At 37.3% G+C, this 16,148-nt stretch overlaps 1 protein-coding gene across 3 annotated transcripts in view; it reads left to right on the forward strand.

Annotated features, from left to right (window-relative positions):
* LOC126165787 (1,5-anhydro-D-fructose reductase-like) overlaps positions 1-16,148 on the forward strand; it is an 81,677-nt gene that overhangs the window by 22,571 nt on the left and 42,958 nt on the right. For all 3 annotated transcript variants that reach the window (XM_049920351.1, XM_049920349.1, XM_049920348.1), the window contains exons 3-4: positions 225-428; positions 4,178-4,428. In XM_049920351.1, the coding sequence (XP_049776308.1) occupies positions 225-428; positions 4,178-4,428 (455 nt within the window). The remainder of the gene's footprint in view (positions 1-224; positions 429-4,177; positions 4,429-16,148) is intronic.

Below are 16,148 nucleotides of genomic sequence, written 5' to 3' on the forward strand. Positions count from 1 at the left end.
TTACACAATTGCTCTATAATGAGTAATCATTTAAGAAAGGTCTAAAGTTTGACAATATGCAGTATATTTACTAAACTTCAGTTACTAAATACCTATTAGTTAAACAATACCTGCAGTAAAAATATAATCAGATAGAAATAAAGCATTCATTATCATTATTCTGTCTGTGTTTTTTTTTTTTTTAATAAATGCGTGTTTGTTAACTAATCTTTGTTTCTATTTAGCTGCCACACATTGGTAATCGTGCTAGTGATGTACCAAAATATCTTGATAAATCATTGAAACGATTGCAGCTGAGCTATATTGATCTTTATTTGGTGCATATGCCATTTGGCTTTATTCCTGATGCTACTGGTGATGTCCCTGCTATAAATGCAGATGGAAGTTTTGTACTGGACCTTAAAACAGATCACAATGCAGTATGGAAGGTATGCTATTTTTGGACATACATATGTTTAATAATTATTTGCTATTAATTTTATTATATTGAATGATACTATAATCTTAGTTTTGTTACATAGTTTATGTTCATCCTTGTTACTTTTATGCCAACAGATATACAGTACATTCCTTTCCTTATTTGCAGAAAACTGCAATTACATATTTTGTATGAATATATATTGCTTTGTGTTCAGGTTTTTAAAACTATGATACCACGTGCCCCATCTCAATCATCAAAACTGCCCTATTATCATTTTATTATTGTTTGTGAAAGTTCAAATGCATTGAGCACATGCCTTACATGAAAAAAAATCAGATTTTTGAAATGGCACCAAAAAATCGCAGATCTCCCAGAACTTAAAAACTTGTGGTTTACAACTCAATAGAGGTCATGTCATCACGTGATCTACGTTTCCAGATTCCTGTAATACATTAGGTTAAAAGGGTTGCCGGTTTTAGTAACTATAAGCATTTTTGTCCATCTCTGAATAATTACACTTGCCATAAAGTATTCACCATACACCTACAAGTAATTTTCCTTATGAATGTATTGCCTCAGTACTCACATCGCTCACTAATTTGTTTAAAAGTGATTATTTTTCTTTGTATTCAATAATGCACAGAAGCTGATGGCAAAATTAAATATTCACTTTTCTACATTGATTTGATTTATTCTCTTATAAATGTCAAAAGTTGACTTTGTCTTCTGTGCAGTACGATAAGATATTCTATAAAATGTATGTTACGAGACGAATGAAACACAAATACCTGATCACTAAGACAACGCATGAAGTAGTTTTGCTATGTCATCCAGTCACTAACAAGTGAGGCTGGAGAAAATGGGTTTAGCATTTGAGACCATATAACTTTGCTACTGTTGAAGATTGAGAGTATTCCAAATATAGGTTACTGCTGTAGCCCTTTAGCAAGAACAAGTGTCTGTCAATGAAAAATGTCACCCATATCTGTTTCCGGTTAATAGAGGCATGTTAATTAAAACAGCCTTTCACAGCTGCTAGCACAACAAAATAGGGCTATTAAGTAATACTGGAGAGTGGAAAACACTGTCTGTATGCAGCCAGCTGCCACGGGGCAGGCCAGTAGTATCTACTGTAAAGATGGTGTCCTCTTCGCAAAATGAAGAAGCTTGTCGCATACTACAGTTACTCTATCAGGCTAGGGGTTACCTGACAGAAAAAACTTTTTGAAATTAAAGAAGCACTAATAATATCCTAGAACTTCTGCCATAGTCACAGGACATACCAAGTTCCATGGCAGACAATGTAGTTTAATGGCTCTTGTGATAGGTTCACTTATTTTGAAAGCAGCTCACTGCATGCCTTATCAAGGAGATGTCAGGTAATTTGCTTTGTACTCAGTCTTTGCTGATTATTGAATGCTACATATTGAATGAAGTGTTAAGTAACTAGGTGTGACGAGTATGTTCATTAGATTGCCCTAGAAACTCTTACCAAACTGCTTCTTAAAAAGGAAGTGTTGTTGTAATCGTTCTTTTTACCTGTCTGCTATTTATTTTGCTTTTTAACAAATGTTACAGATTTATTGTTATTGTTCACTATAATTTTACCCATCTACTAATGCCATGTAGGCTCCTCTGTGTCTAGTAACTTTGAGAACTGTGGAGAGCTTTTCCTAGAGAAAGATCCATTAATCCATTAAAAGTTGTGGTTTGCGTGCTTATGACAACAGCTGTTAGCAGAATCTTATGGCAAATACCACTCATAAATAGCCAAATACTGACTCCATGTTCCTGCCCTTAAGAACCATTTTGTGATGCTTAGCCACTGTGTCATCCTCTGGTAATGGTTGCATTTAGATGCAGCATGTGAGGGGGGGGGGGGGGGGGGGATGGAGCAGGATCAGCACACTGCTCTTTCACACATAAATAGTCAAATGCCTGATCTAATTATTCTCGGCTTTCAAATTATTTAATAGCTTATTATTTAATCAGTGAAGCTTATGAACACATTAACAAAGTTCTCATTGTTCCTCTGCAGTGGAATGTTTTCTGGGATATCTTCATTGCTACCAGCCCTGCATGATGTGTCCTTACATGTTAGCAGATCCTGTCCCCCAACTGGTTTCATAATAAGGTTATCTTCCCCTGTCAGACTTAAGCTATTTTGGCTCAAAACTTTGATAGGTGATGAAATATGCAGATACTGGTAGTTTTGATATTTTTAACATAAGAATATTTGCACATTTCATGTAAATATTCCTACATTTACTCATGCTAACAAACATCTTCTCTGTCAGCCTTTGAAGGTCAACACATTATCACAAAAACATCTCTATATTCCAAAGACTCTTCAGAAAGTGAACAATATTTGATTGACGTCCCTGTACAGCAGGTTTGTTGGATTCATTTTCCATGTTTGGCAGGTGTAGAGGTCATTCTTGTACAGTAAATTCTCCAGACCTAGCAGTGACAATGAATACAGCAAATTCAAGGCCTTCTGATCATTAAGTGGAAGAGAATATTCGGATATTGCATGCAGCAAATGTTGGATATGGCGACACTCATTCAAGAATTGTAGCACTCTTTAGTAAACATATTATGAATGTCAGGTCTGTGAGTTTTGCTTAGCATTTTGTAGTTGTGAAACTTAATATTCTTTCATTAATGGAGGTGATCTGCTGCCACCACAGGTACACAGAAAAAAAAAGTTTGACACTGTCTTTGAAGCAGATATTTGTGATTATTTAAGTTCATGTCAGTACCCAGAAATATTGCACACAGTTGTGAATGAAATTGGCATTAGATGTTTGTATTAATAATTGACTGTGCACTGTGAGCATACCAGGTATGAAAATTTATCTGCAAGAACAACTGTTGCTTAGATATTTCTTTCATTGGCAAAACTTAACACTGAAAATGAAAAATGGAATTCAGGTTATATCTTGAGAAGGAAATTGTTGCCCACAATGTGTCCTCACATTATTCTGCAGAAAACCACATAAATTTGAATAAATTACCTCATTCTAAAAATAGATGGATCTGGAAACAGATGGTGTAATCAAGTGGCTGTATTAATTGACATTGTTCTCCTTAAAATAATCATAAATATTGATGATGGTGGTATTTTGGTATCTTTAGTGATCCATGCAGAACTGCCATATGGACAGGTTTCTGTGTAACATTGTACTGAACCATCACACAGTGTACTTGCATTCCATCAGATAGACACCAACATTGGTGCATGATGAATGCCACCAGAGGGAATGTGATAATCATTTAGACTGCACCTGACACAGTGACGAAGAAACATTTGGTTGTTAAACATTTTGCAGATGATGAGATATACAAGCTGCTGTCATAGACTGGGCTGCCACATGGCATGAAGAAAGGCTATTCAAATAGGTATTGAAATACAATAAAGGTTTCACGGTTCAAGATGGTGAAATAGGTGAAAGTTTGTGGCAAATGTCATAAATTATTTTTATGTAGTCCACTAATAAATGTACTTGTATAATGCAACAATGTTCGCTTCACAGTGACTTTCAGCATATGATTATCATTATTTTTATTTCATTGTTCATTCATCCTGATGAAGTCTTCTAATTTTTCATGGCACAACTTTATTTTATTCTCAAGTGAACTACTTTTTTGTAATTAAATTATTTAACTTCAAAATTAATTTTTTGGTGTTTCCTTTGCCTGTGCCTGTCCACTATATAACAAGTATATCTTTCTTATTTCTTCTTCCTCCTGCAGGCCATGGAAGAACAAGTTGATGCTGGTAAAACCAAAGCTATAGGAATATCAAATTTCAACATCTCTCAGATGGAACGTTTGATTGTAAATTCTCGTATCCATCCAGCTAATCTTCAGGTGGAAATGCACGCATACTTACAACAAAAAGAGTTAAGAATATTTTGTGAAACGAATGGAATTGTGGTCACAGCATATTCACCACTGGGATCACCAGGAGCTAAGCAACATTGGGAGAAGAAATATAATTACAGGTATGGGTGCTTGCTATCAACTGTAATATTGTTATGAGGATGATACATTGAGTAATGCAACAATTTCTTTTAGCAAAAAATTTTGTTGTAATGAAATTAAACTTTCTCCGCCTCGGCAAACAATATATAGACTTATTAAATAGTTTGGCTGTGACAAGAAGTTGTGCTGGGCAGTGGTCTAGCAACAGTTTGGCAATTGTGTGCTTGGGTGCCTTTTGTGTTGTCAAGAACATTACATATCATAACAAAGAAAAGCCCTGTGTACCATCTTCCCATGACTCATGTAAACTTTGTTATGAATATAGACGTACTGAGAGTGTTGGTGATTTTTGTTTCTGATGAAGATATTGGTTAGAATTCGACATCAGGTGGTAATTTAGAAAGTGATCATATGGTGTACATAATTTTTTACTTAAATGTCTTAATCACAAAGTTTTTTGAACAGAGTTAATGGTTTCGTTTATACAATAGCCATCTTCAGAATCTTATCATTCTGCTGCACTCACTTTATTTCTACACAGTTATGACTCGCTGCAGTGCAGCAGAATGAGAGGTTCCGAAGATGTTTCTTGTATAACTGAAACCAGCAATTCTGTTCAAAAATATTTGTGATCAAGACAGTTAAAAAGAAAATTGTAAAGAGATTGGAAACCAATCGAGAAGCTCCTTCGATAAATGTGGTGTACTGATTAACATCTACAATGAGATCAGATGGTATTAGATCAGTGGTTATTAGTCTGTCTTGTAGACTCATTTTGGGAATCCATCGTGCAAGTTGGTGCACTGCACATTAAGCTGTACGAATAGATTGTTAGTAGGATATTACGATCGAGCATCCACCATGTATGCTGCAGTGCAGATCTTCCTCCTCATCCTTCACTCTCTCTCTCTCTCTCTCTCTCTCTTGCTGGTGCACTGTTGCACTTAAGCTCTTAACGTGGTAGTATAGTGGTAGCACAACCACTATCACAACTTCACAACTAGGTGCTATAAATCTATAAATTTAAAGATCTGGAAGGAGATCACTCTAAAAATGTTTCAGAGCTTATTGGGCAGATCTTTAGGCTAAAATCAAGGGGAAACTATATTCTGATTAAAATTACTTCGTGATTGACAGGTGGCAGTCATGAGGATCAGAGTCACTGGCTTGTATGCAGTGAGCCACATACTCATGCAATTGATAGTTGCATGTACACCAAAAATCAAACAAGTTATCTACTTTATTGACTGCCGCCAATGTTTTGTAGATTGTAGAAAGGACGTTGGGGGGGGGGGGGGGCACTTCTGCTGTGGCAATGGTGATGTATTAAGATGCCGTAATCGTATGTTATAAACAGATAACAGCAATAAAATGAGCATTCAGTCACATGTGTGTCACAGAGTAACAGATTATCTAAATAAATGGAAAAAATTGTAAGGGGTGAACACAACTGAATTTTTGGTAACACAATGCACTACTAATGGAATCACTTTCACTATCACGTATATAATCACTAGCATTGTTGTCAGAATTTACTGAAACAATAAGTTGTTGTACATTCTTTTCCACTACACATTCATTCTCTTGTCCTTAAGTTATTAATTCCTTTGTGTCTCTTACAACACTGTGGCCATCTGATGATGAAGTTTGGTTTATAGAATCCTTTGTCAGTCTTTCTACTTCTACCAATGTACATTTTTTGTTGGTCCTTGCCACATAACCCTTAGCTTGAGCCAAGCCCACATGAGTTCAACACAATTGAAATGTCAGTGATATGATGGTGATTGAGGACTCTGTGGCCATACTTTCTGCCCATTCATCTACAGCAGAGACTGAGAGGTTTATTCTAAGCCACAAGATGCAGTAATTTATCCTTTTTACAGTTGTCTGGTGTGGGAATGTTTTATTGTAGCAAGTCAATAATGTCTGTTTCTGGAAGCTACTGTCGGTGCCTCACGAAGGATAAACAAATTACATGAGGTGTTCCCATAATTATTACTGTAGGTTTACTCAAGTGAACATCCGTGGTCCCCAGGACCTCCAGTCGAAAGGATGGACTTGCCTTATAGGAATGACGCTCAGATTATGCACTGCAGGATTTGCATTGTTATTAATGTCAATCCCATGACTTGCCGTTAGGTGCCACTACTGGTACAGAGATGGAGGGTCAAAACACAAGCATCAGTGTGCCTTACAGTTGCAGAAAGTCAACACTAGTCTGGACATGGTGAGCAGGGCTTTACTTGTAAAGCTGCCTCATCAAAATAACAGCAATAGTGCTGCTGCTCTTCATGAGTATTGACAAATTTCACTCCTAGGGTTTAAAAAACAAGTTCAAATTAACTGGTGATTTGTAAATGTCGTTGGGAAGAGGCCAGCAACCAATTGCGCCACAAATTTTTGAAGAAGTTCCTGTTGCCATGGCTGAAAATGCTGGGTACAGTATGCAATCTTCCAGCAGTGCATGAGATGTGCCATTACAGCTGAACCTGAAATGGTTCACCCGAAATGTTTCGGGCAGCAGTTGAGCAAATGTTAGTGTGGTCACAGGCTCTCATGGATGCAGATGGTCATCACACTGAGTGATGTTTGTGAGGTTTATTTGTTATTTCTCTATTGCATGTCCTTACAAATGTTCCCATAAAGTTTCATTATCCTATGGTCACTTGTTTCCATGGGAGCCCTCTCAAGTAGCAGAAGTTTAATTATAGCCACCCTGTACATCAATCAACAACTAAAACCAAGGAATAATGATTTATATAAATTCTCTGCTTTTATACATTCATGGATGTAGAAATAAAATAAAAGTTTTCTACATTGATAAAAATATTATATTAATGTGTGAGCTATTAATTTTATGACCTCATTAAGAGGAGAACACAGTTTTCTTAGAGAAAAATAACAGTAAGCTTATTACATTTACTCTACATTGTAGTGAGATACAACTCTCCTTCCACGCTTAAAAACAATTTCAGTATGATGGCTGCATTTTGTGTACAGCAACATATGAACTAAAGTTTTTCAGAGCAACTAAAAGAGAGGCTACAATGTGAGACTATAAGCTGTGAAAGAGTTGAAGCTTTTAACCAAATACGAGTAGTTATGTATTATCGTGTGAGAAAGATTTTGTATTGTGTAATTGACATTCTTCTTTGCAATATTTTTGTGCAGAAACTAAAATGTTTACCAAAGACTAACATCAGCAGCAGACATACTTTTGTGTTCTCTCTCTCTCTCTCTCTCTCTATCTATCTATCTATCTATCTCTCTTTCTCTCTCTTTTTTAGCCATCAATCTTTTGTCTGGTTTTATGAGACTTATCATGAATTCATCCCCTGTGCCAACCATTTCATTGCAGAGTAGTACTTGCAACCTACATCCTCAATTATTTGCTGGCTGTATCCCAATCTCTGTCCTCCTCTACAGTTTTTACCCCTCTACAGCTCTCTCAAGCGCTTTGGAAGTTCTTCCCTGATCTCATAACAGATGTTCTATCACCCTGATCCTTCTTCTTGTCAGTGTTCCCCATTTATTTCTTTCTTTGCCAGTTCCTTGGAGGACATACTCATTCATTACCTTATCGGTCCACTTAATTTTCAACATTCTTCTGTAGTGCCACATCTCAAATGCTTTTATTCTATTCTGTTCTGTGTTTTCCCATAGTCTGTGTCTCACTGGCATACAATGCTGTGCTCCAAAGATACATTCTTAGAAATTTCTTCCTCAAATTAAGACTTATGTTCGATACTAGTAGACTTCTCTTGGCAAGGAATACCTCTTTTTGCCAGTGTTGGTCTACTTTTCATGTCCTCCTTGCTCTGTCCATCATGGGTTACTTTGTTGCCTAACCTCATGTACTTTGTGATCACCAATTATGTTGTTAAGTTTCTGGCTGTTCTTATTTCTGCTACTGCTCATTACTTTCATCTTTATTCTATTTACTCTCAACCCATATTCTGTACTCATCACACTGTTCATTCCATTCAACAGATCCTGTAATGCTTCTTCACTTCCACTGATGATAGCAGTGTCATCAGCAAATCTTAACATTGAGAATTTCAGTCCGACTCTTGAACATTTCTTTTATTTATATCATTGCTTCTTCAACATAGACTGAACAGCAGGACCGAAAGACTACATCCCTGTTTTCCACCATTTTTAAATCAAACACTTCGATTTTGTCTTCCACTCTTATTGTTCCAGGCCAACAAATCCTATGAATGTGTCTCGATTTTTCTTCAGTCTTACTTCCATTATCGACCACAACGTTGGAACTGCCTCTTTGGTGTCTTTACCTTTCCTAAACCCAAACTGATTGTGATCTAGCACATCCTCAGTTTCCTTTTCCATTCTTCTGTATATTATTTTTGTCAGCATCTTGGATGCATGAGCTGTTAAGCTGAATGTTTGTTAATTACTGCACTTGGTAGCTCCTGTAGTCTTGAGAATTGTGTAGATGATGTTTTTCCAAAAGTCTGATGGTATATCACGAGTCTCATGCATTCTATACATCAAGGCAAATAATCATTTTGTTGCCACTTCCCCAATGATTTTATAAATTCCGATGGCACGTTATCTATCCCTTCTATCTTATTTGATTTTAAGTATTCCAAAGCTCTTTGAAATTCTGACTATAATACTGGATCCCCTCTCTCTTCCTTATCAACTCCTATTTCTCCTACTGTAATGTCACCTCTCCTCATAGAGACCCTCAATGAACTCTTTCCACCTATTCATCTCTCCTCTGCACTTAACAGTGTGATTCCCATTGCTCTCTTAATGTTACTGTCCTTGCTTTTAATTTCACTGAAGGTTTTTTTGGGTTTTCTATATGCTGATTCGGTCCTTCTGACAATCATTTCTTTGTTGATTCTTCACATTTTTTATGTAACCATTTCACCATAGTTTCCCTGCACTTCCTGTTTATGTCAACCTTAAGTCACTTCTATTTCTGTATTCCTGAAGTACAAAAATGTACCTGGCAATTCAGGAATGTTTTTGCCTTATTGGCATAAAAATATTTCTATAGTGCCAGAAAGCAAAAATCACCACACATTTGGTGGTCCTTTCCCTTCCCTCCCACCCTTGCAGCCAGCTCTGCCTGGCCCCCTCCCAGCCTCTTCAGGCTGTGTCACCTCAGAAAGCTTGTGCTCACAGATCAGGCAACACAGTGAGCACATGGAACCAGAGAAACAGCTGCAATTGGATTATGCTTGGCTCCTGCCACTCAGCTCATTGAAATCTCAATCATAAAGTAATTTTAATTAGAGTATGCAGCCATTACTTTTTCCCAAAGGCATGCAGCTCAACTGTATGGTTTAGTGATGACTGTATCCTCTCAGCTAGAATATTTTTGAGATAAAGTAGTTCCCTGTTAAGATCTCCAGGTGGAGTCAAAGGGAGATGGACTGGCTGAAGTGGCTGACATTAGATATGTTGGTAATTAGCAAAATACAGTGTCAACAAGAACAGAACATCTGGTCAGATGTGTACAGAGTTATCAACACAAAATCCAATATGTGTAATGCAGTAATAAGTCTAATAATGAATATGAAAATAGGTATATAGGTAAGCTACTATGAACAGTGTAGTGAACATATTATCACAGCCAAGTTAGACATGAAGCCATCACCCACCACAGTAGTACAAGTTTATAGGCAGCTTTCTCCACAGGTGATGGAGAGATTGAATGACTGTATTATAAGATAAAAAAATTGTGGTGGATGACTGGATTCAGAATAGGAAAAGGAAGAGAATGAAAAAATAGTAGGAGATCGTGGACTGGGGGTAGGAAAGAAAGAGAAAGCTACCTCTTGCACAGAGTAAATTTCATCATCACTGACACTTGATTTAAGATTCAAGCAAGAAATTTGTCAATGTTCAAGAGACATGGAGACACTGGAATGTTCAAGATTGATTGTATAATGGTAAGGCAGAGATTAGAGATTCTGAAACCAGATTTTAAACCTTAAGTAATTTCCAGGGACAGATGTGTACTCTGCCCTTAATTTATTGGTTGTGAACTGCAGTTTAAAACTGAAAAAAAATTAAAAAAGAAATTAAGGAGATGGGACCTGAATGAACTGAAGGTTGTTAAGAGTTTCAGAGGGAGCACTAGGCAATGTCCAACATCTACATCTACACTCTGCAAATTACAGTGAGGTGCATGGCAGAAGGTACTTCCCATTGTAGAAGTTATTAGGGCTTCTTTCTGTTGCATTCATGTATGGAGTGCAGGTGGATTATTGTTTGAATGCCTGCCTCTGTGCGTGTAGCATTTATTCTGACCTTATCTTCACAATCCCTATGTGAGCAGTATTTAGGGGGTTGTAGTATATTCCTAGTGTAATCATTTAAAGCCAGTTCTTGAAACTTTGTTAGTAGACCATCTCAGGATAGTTTACATCTATCTTCAAGAGTCTTCTAATTCAGTTCCTTCAATCTCTCTGTGACACTCTGTTATGGATTAAACAAACCTGTGACCATTCATGCTGCCCTTCTCTGTATACACACAATATCCCATGTTAGTCCTATCTGGTACAGATACCACACACTTGAGCAATATTCTAGGACTGGTCACTCAAGTGATTCATAAGCAATCTCCTTGTAAACTGATTGCAGTTCCCCAATGTTCTACCAATAAACAAAAGTCTACCACCTGCTTCTACCCATGACTGAACCTATGTTATCATTCCATTTCATATACCGGTGCCTACAAAGGTATTTTTATGAGTTGGCTTGGTATTGTAGTCGTAGGATACTACATCATTTTGTTTTGCGAAGTGCGTAATTTTACACTTCCAAACATTTAAAGTGAGTTGCCAATCTCTACAACACTTTGAAGTTTTATTAAGATCTGACTGAATATTTGTGCAGCTTTTTTCAGATTGTACTTCATTATAGATAACTGTATCATTTGCAAAAATCCTGATTTTACCATTAATATTATCTGCAAGGTCATTAATATATGACATATACAGCAAGGGTCCCAACACACTTCCTGGGGCACACCTGAAGTTACTTCTACATCTGATGAGGATTCTTTATCCAAGATAACATGCTGCAGCCTCCCTATCAAAAAGTCCTCAATTGAGTCATAAATTTCTCAAAACCCCATATGATTGCACTTTTGAGAATAAGCATAGGTGTGGTACCGAGTCAAATCATTTTCAGAAATCAAGAAATATAGCATCTACCTGATTACCTTGATCCGAAGTTTTCAGTATGTCGTGAGAAAAGTGCGAGTTGAGTTTCACATGATCGATGTTTTCGAAATGCATGTTAGTTAGGATTGAGGAGGTCATTCTGTTCAAGATACCTTATCATGTTTGAGCTCAGAATATGTTCTAAGATTCTACAACAAATCGATGTCAAAGATACTGGACACTAGTTTTGTGGATCACTTCTACTACCCTTCTTATAGATGGGTGTGACCTGTGCCTTTTTACAAGAACTGGGCATGGCTTTTTGTTCCAGGAATCGATGGTAGATTGTGGTTAGAAGTGGGGTTAACTCACTTCAAATTCAGTATAGAAGCTGACAGGGATTCCATCAGGCCCTGGAGCTTTATTAAATTTCAGTGATTTCAGCTGTTTCTCAACACCACTTATACTTACTTCATTAAACTTTTTAGTGGCAGAAGGACAAATTGGGGCAATTCTGCTACTCTCAGTTTCAGTTTCTTTCTCTTTCACAATCGACTGGACACTAACTTTGGTGCCATTAACAGCCTTTACATACAATCAGAATTTCTTTGGCTTCTGTGAAAGATCATTTAACAAAACAGGAGAAAAACATACAACAGAACATGAATGAGTTGCTCTGAAAGATGAAATGCAGAAGACAAAGTGTAGTAGAAATCCTTGGGCAATATAGTACATACTGCATTAAACTGATGAAAAGAGAAATTATAAAAATTCAGCAAATGGAGCAGACAAAGGGGAATACAGACATCTGTAAATGACAAAGACAGAAAGTTCAAAATGACTTAATATGAATGCCTAGAGGACAAATTCAAAGCTGTAGAATGATGCATAATTAGGAGAAAGATAGATGTTGCCTATAGGAAAATTAAAGAGACCTCTGGAGAACAGAGAATTGGCTATATGAACATCAGTAGCTCAGATGGTAAAACATGCTAAGAAAAGAAAGGAAAGCTGAAAGGTGGATGGAATATATAAGGACTCTATCTAAAAGGAACAAACTTAAGGACAATATTATAGAAAGAGGAAGTGAAGTAGGTGAAGATGAAATAGGAGATACAATACTATGAGAAGAGTTTGACAAAGCTCTGGAAGACATGAGTGGAAACAAGTCACCTGGAGTTGACAACATTCCCTCAGAACTATTGAGATTCTTAGGAGAGCCATCCATGACCAGATTACTCCACCTGGGATGCAAGAAACATGAGTCAGCCAAAATACCCCCAGCATTCAAGAAGAATGTAATAATTCCAGTTCCAAAGAAGGCCTGCTGACAGATGTGAAGGCTACAAACCATTATTTTAATAAGTCATGGTTGCAAAATACTGACTTGAATTATTTAAAGTAGAATGCAAAAAAACATAGAAGTTGTCTTTGGAGAAGATCAGTAGTGTTGTGGAGAAATGTAGAATTACATAGGCAATATTGAGCTTACGGCTTATTCTAGAAGATACATTGAAAATTGTATTTATAGCAACATTCTTGTTAATTTCTTTATATATATTCTAATGCAAAATTCACTTTTGAACAAACTATGAGTATAGTACTTACTTTTTGCACTTTTTGAAAACTAACTGGCACTTATTTTTTAAAGTACAGTGAAAACAATAATACCTATCCAAACAATAGAACTGTGTTTTTAGTACTGCATACCACTTGTTCAGAGTATTCCTGTCGATCTTCAGTTTCTGAAGAGTTGCACAGGAACACGAAGCGAATTTTTAGGTTTTCCATTTTCAAAGATCCACAGTGGTTACTGAGGATAGTTTTGTACCTGTAAAAGCTCCTCTCCGCATCACAGGATGTCACAGGAGTGTATTTGAAAGTGATGAAGTCAGCACAGGCCAGCTCTGGTCCATTGTCTTCAAATGTTGTATCCAGAATTCTGCTGGAGAAGACTTCACAATTTGTTGTTCAGTTTTTCAGTGACATGACGATGAGCTTGATCCAACTCACTCTGAACATGTTGCACAATATCCATTGTGTCACACAGTTGAATACCATCAGCATCCAGTTATGTGATGGCTTTTGATACCACCGAAAAGTTGGTGTTGATGTGTGACTAGGTTCCAGACAAGTTATATGTAATTACATCTTTCACAGTTTTGATTGCACTTGATTCATCAGTGTCAAGCTCACAAAACATAGTTTTTATTTTGATGTAATTGGTGCAGTAATACTCAGTAACATTAAGCCAAGAACCCCACATGTAAGGAAAGACTGGGTGGGTGGGGTGGGGAGGGGAGGGGGGGGGGCAGAGGCAGTGAATTTGCTTGTTGTTCCTTCAATTTCTACACCCTTGGCAGAGCTTTCACATGGATTTTTGTGCCACATATCAGGATAACCTGGTAGCAACTTTTCTGAAACTCTCTGTAACCCAAGTGCAAGGCAAGTGACATACTCCATAACTGGGTACAGAATCTACAGCCCCTTGGCTGCACTAGCCTGTTTGAGACATTATCTCTCAATAGCAGCAAAACATTGCCTCTCTTCACACCATCTGCTCACAGTAACTTCGTACACTTGTCAAACAAAATGGCAATTGTCAAGTTGTTTACTCTCAAGAGAGATTCACGCAGGAACATTTCTCCAGGCCCATCAACTTTTAGAACACCAGCAACGAGATTTTCAACCTAACACTCACCCACATCGGTTGGTTGGTTGGTGGGGGTTAAAGGGACCAGACTGCGATGGTCATCGGTCCCCCACATCGGTTGTTTCATCTATTGACACCCAGACCTTTTGGTCAGTGACACTAAATCATGTTTTCTTGAGAACCTCCTTGTATCACATAGATAAGTAGTTCTTTCTCAATGTAGATTAGACTGAAATAGGATGTGCTGTGTGCTTCTCTAGGAACTGTCTAAAGTGTGGATGCTTCGGCTTTTCCAGTGGGATGCTGCAAGACAGCATCTGACACAAGTCCTTGAAGAATGATTGTACGGTTGAAGATGAACCTGTCTGCTCAAATAATAGAGTTTATCTGCCGTCATTTTCAGTACTCTTCAAACAGCTGTTGTGTTTGGTGGAATTACAGTGTTGTTGCACTAGCTTACATAGTTTAAAAAATAATATTTCCCCATCAGTGTTGAAGAACTTTCCTCCTAAATCACAAACAAACTATAGGTACTTTGTGCTGTAGGAGCACTTTACTTTCAGCATGTGGAACCAGACCGGATTATTGCTTAATATGTGGAAAACAAAGTGTAGGCCTATAGAAAAAGATATGCTGAATGAAACACATTTGGCTGTCAAGAGGGCAGTGTGTGATACCTTCAATGACTATCATTGCAGCACATTGTCAAATGATATTTCACAAAACCCAAAGGAATTTTGATCGTATGTAAAGGCTGTTAGTAGCACCAAAGTTTGTGTCCAGTCCCTAGCAAAAGCTGAAATGCTTAACTCTGTTTCCAAATATTCATTTACAAAGGAAAACCCAGGGGAGCTGCCCCAATATACCACTGAAAAGATGAGTGAAATAAGTTTTAGTGTCAGTGGTGTTGAGAAACAGCTGAAATGGTTAAAATGTAACAAAGCTCCAGTGGAATCCTGATTAGATTCTATATTGAATTTGTAGCTGAGTTAGCCCCTCTTCTAGCTATAATCTATCATTGAACCCTGGAACAAAACACTGTGTCCAGTTCTTGGAAAAAAGCACAGATCATACCCATCCACAACAAGGGTAGTAGAAGTGATCTACAAAACTACCTCCCAATACTTTGATATCAATTTGGTGAATTTGTTGTAGAATCTTAGAATACATTATGAGCTCAAACATAATTAGATATCTTGAATAGAGTGACCTCCTCAACCCCAACCAGCATGGATGCAATATTTCTTGATTTTTGAAAATCATTTGACTCAGCACCACACCTATGCTTATTGTCAAAAGTATGATCTTATGTGATGTCAAGTGAAATTTGTGACTGGACTGAGGGCTTTTTGGTAGGGAGGGCGCAACATGAGCGTCATCATCAGATGTAGAAGTAACTTGGGACACTTGCTGTTCACGTTGTATATTAATGATCTTGCAGACAGTAATAGTAGTTGTCTCAGTCTTTTTGCAGGTGATGCAGTCATCTGTAATGAAGTATTGTCTGAAAGAAGCTGCATAATTATTCAGTCAAATCTTATAACATTTCAAAGAGGTCCAAAGATTAGCAACTTGCTTTAAACGTTCAAAAGTGTAAAATTATATGACTATAATATCAACGAGTCTCAGTTGGCATTGGCTGACTCATACAATTACCTGGGCATAACACTTTGTAGGTATAGAAAATGGAATGATCACATAGGTTCAGTTGTGGGTAAAGCAGGTGGTAGAGTTTTGGTTTATTGGTAGAATACTGGGGAAGAGCAATCAGTCTAGAAAAGAGAGCACTTACAAATCACTCATGCAACCAATCCTAGAATATTGCTCAATTGTGTGGGACCCATACCAGATAGGACTAATAGGTCATATTGAACATATACAGAGAAGGGCAGCACAAATGGTCACAAGTTTGTTTAATCTGTGGGAGAGTGTGACAGAGATA

This window comes from Schistocerca cancellata, chromosome 1 (assembly GCF_023864275.1).
Source record: "Schistocerca cancellata isolate TAMUIC-IGC-003103 chromosome 1, iqSchCanc2.1, whole genome shotgun sequence".
Taxonomy (NCBI): domain Eukaryota; kingdom Metazoa; phylum Arthropoda; class Insecta; order Orthoptera; family Acrididae; genus Schistocerca; species Schistocerca cancellata.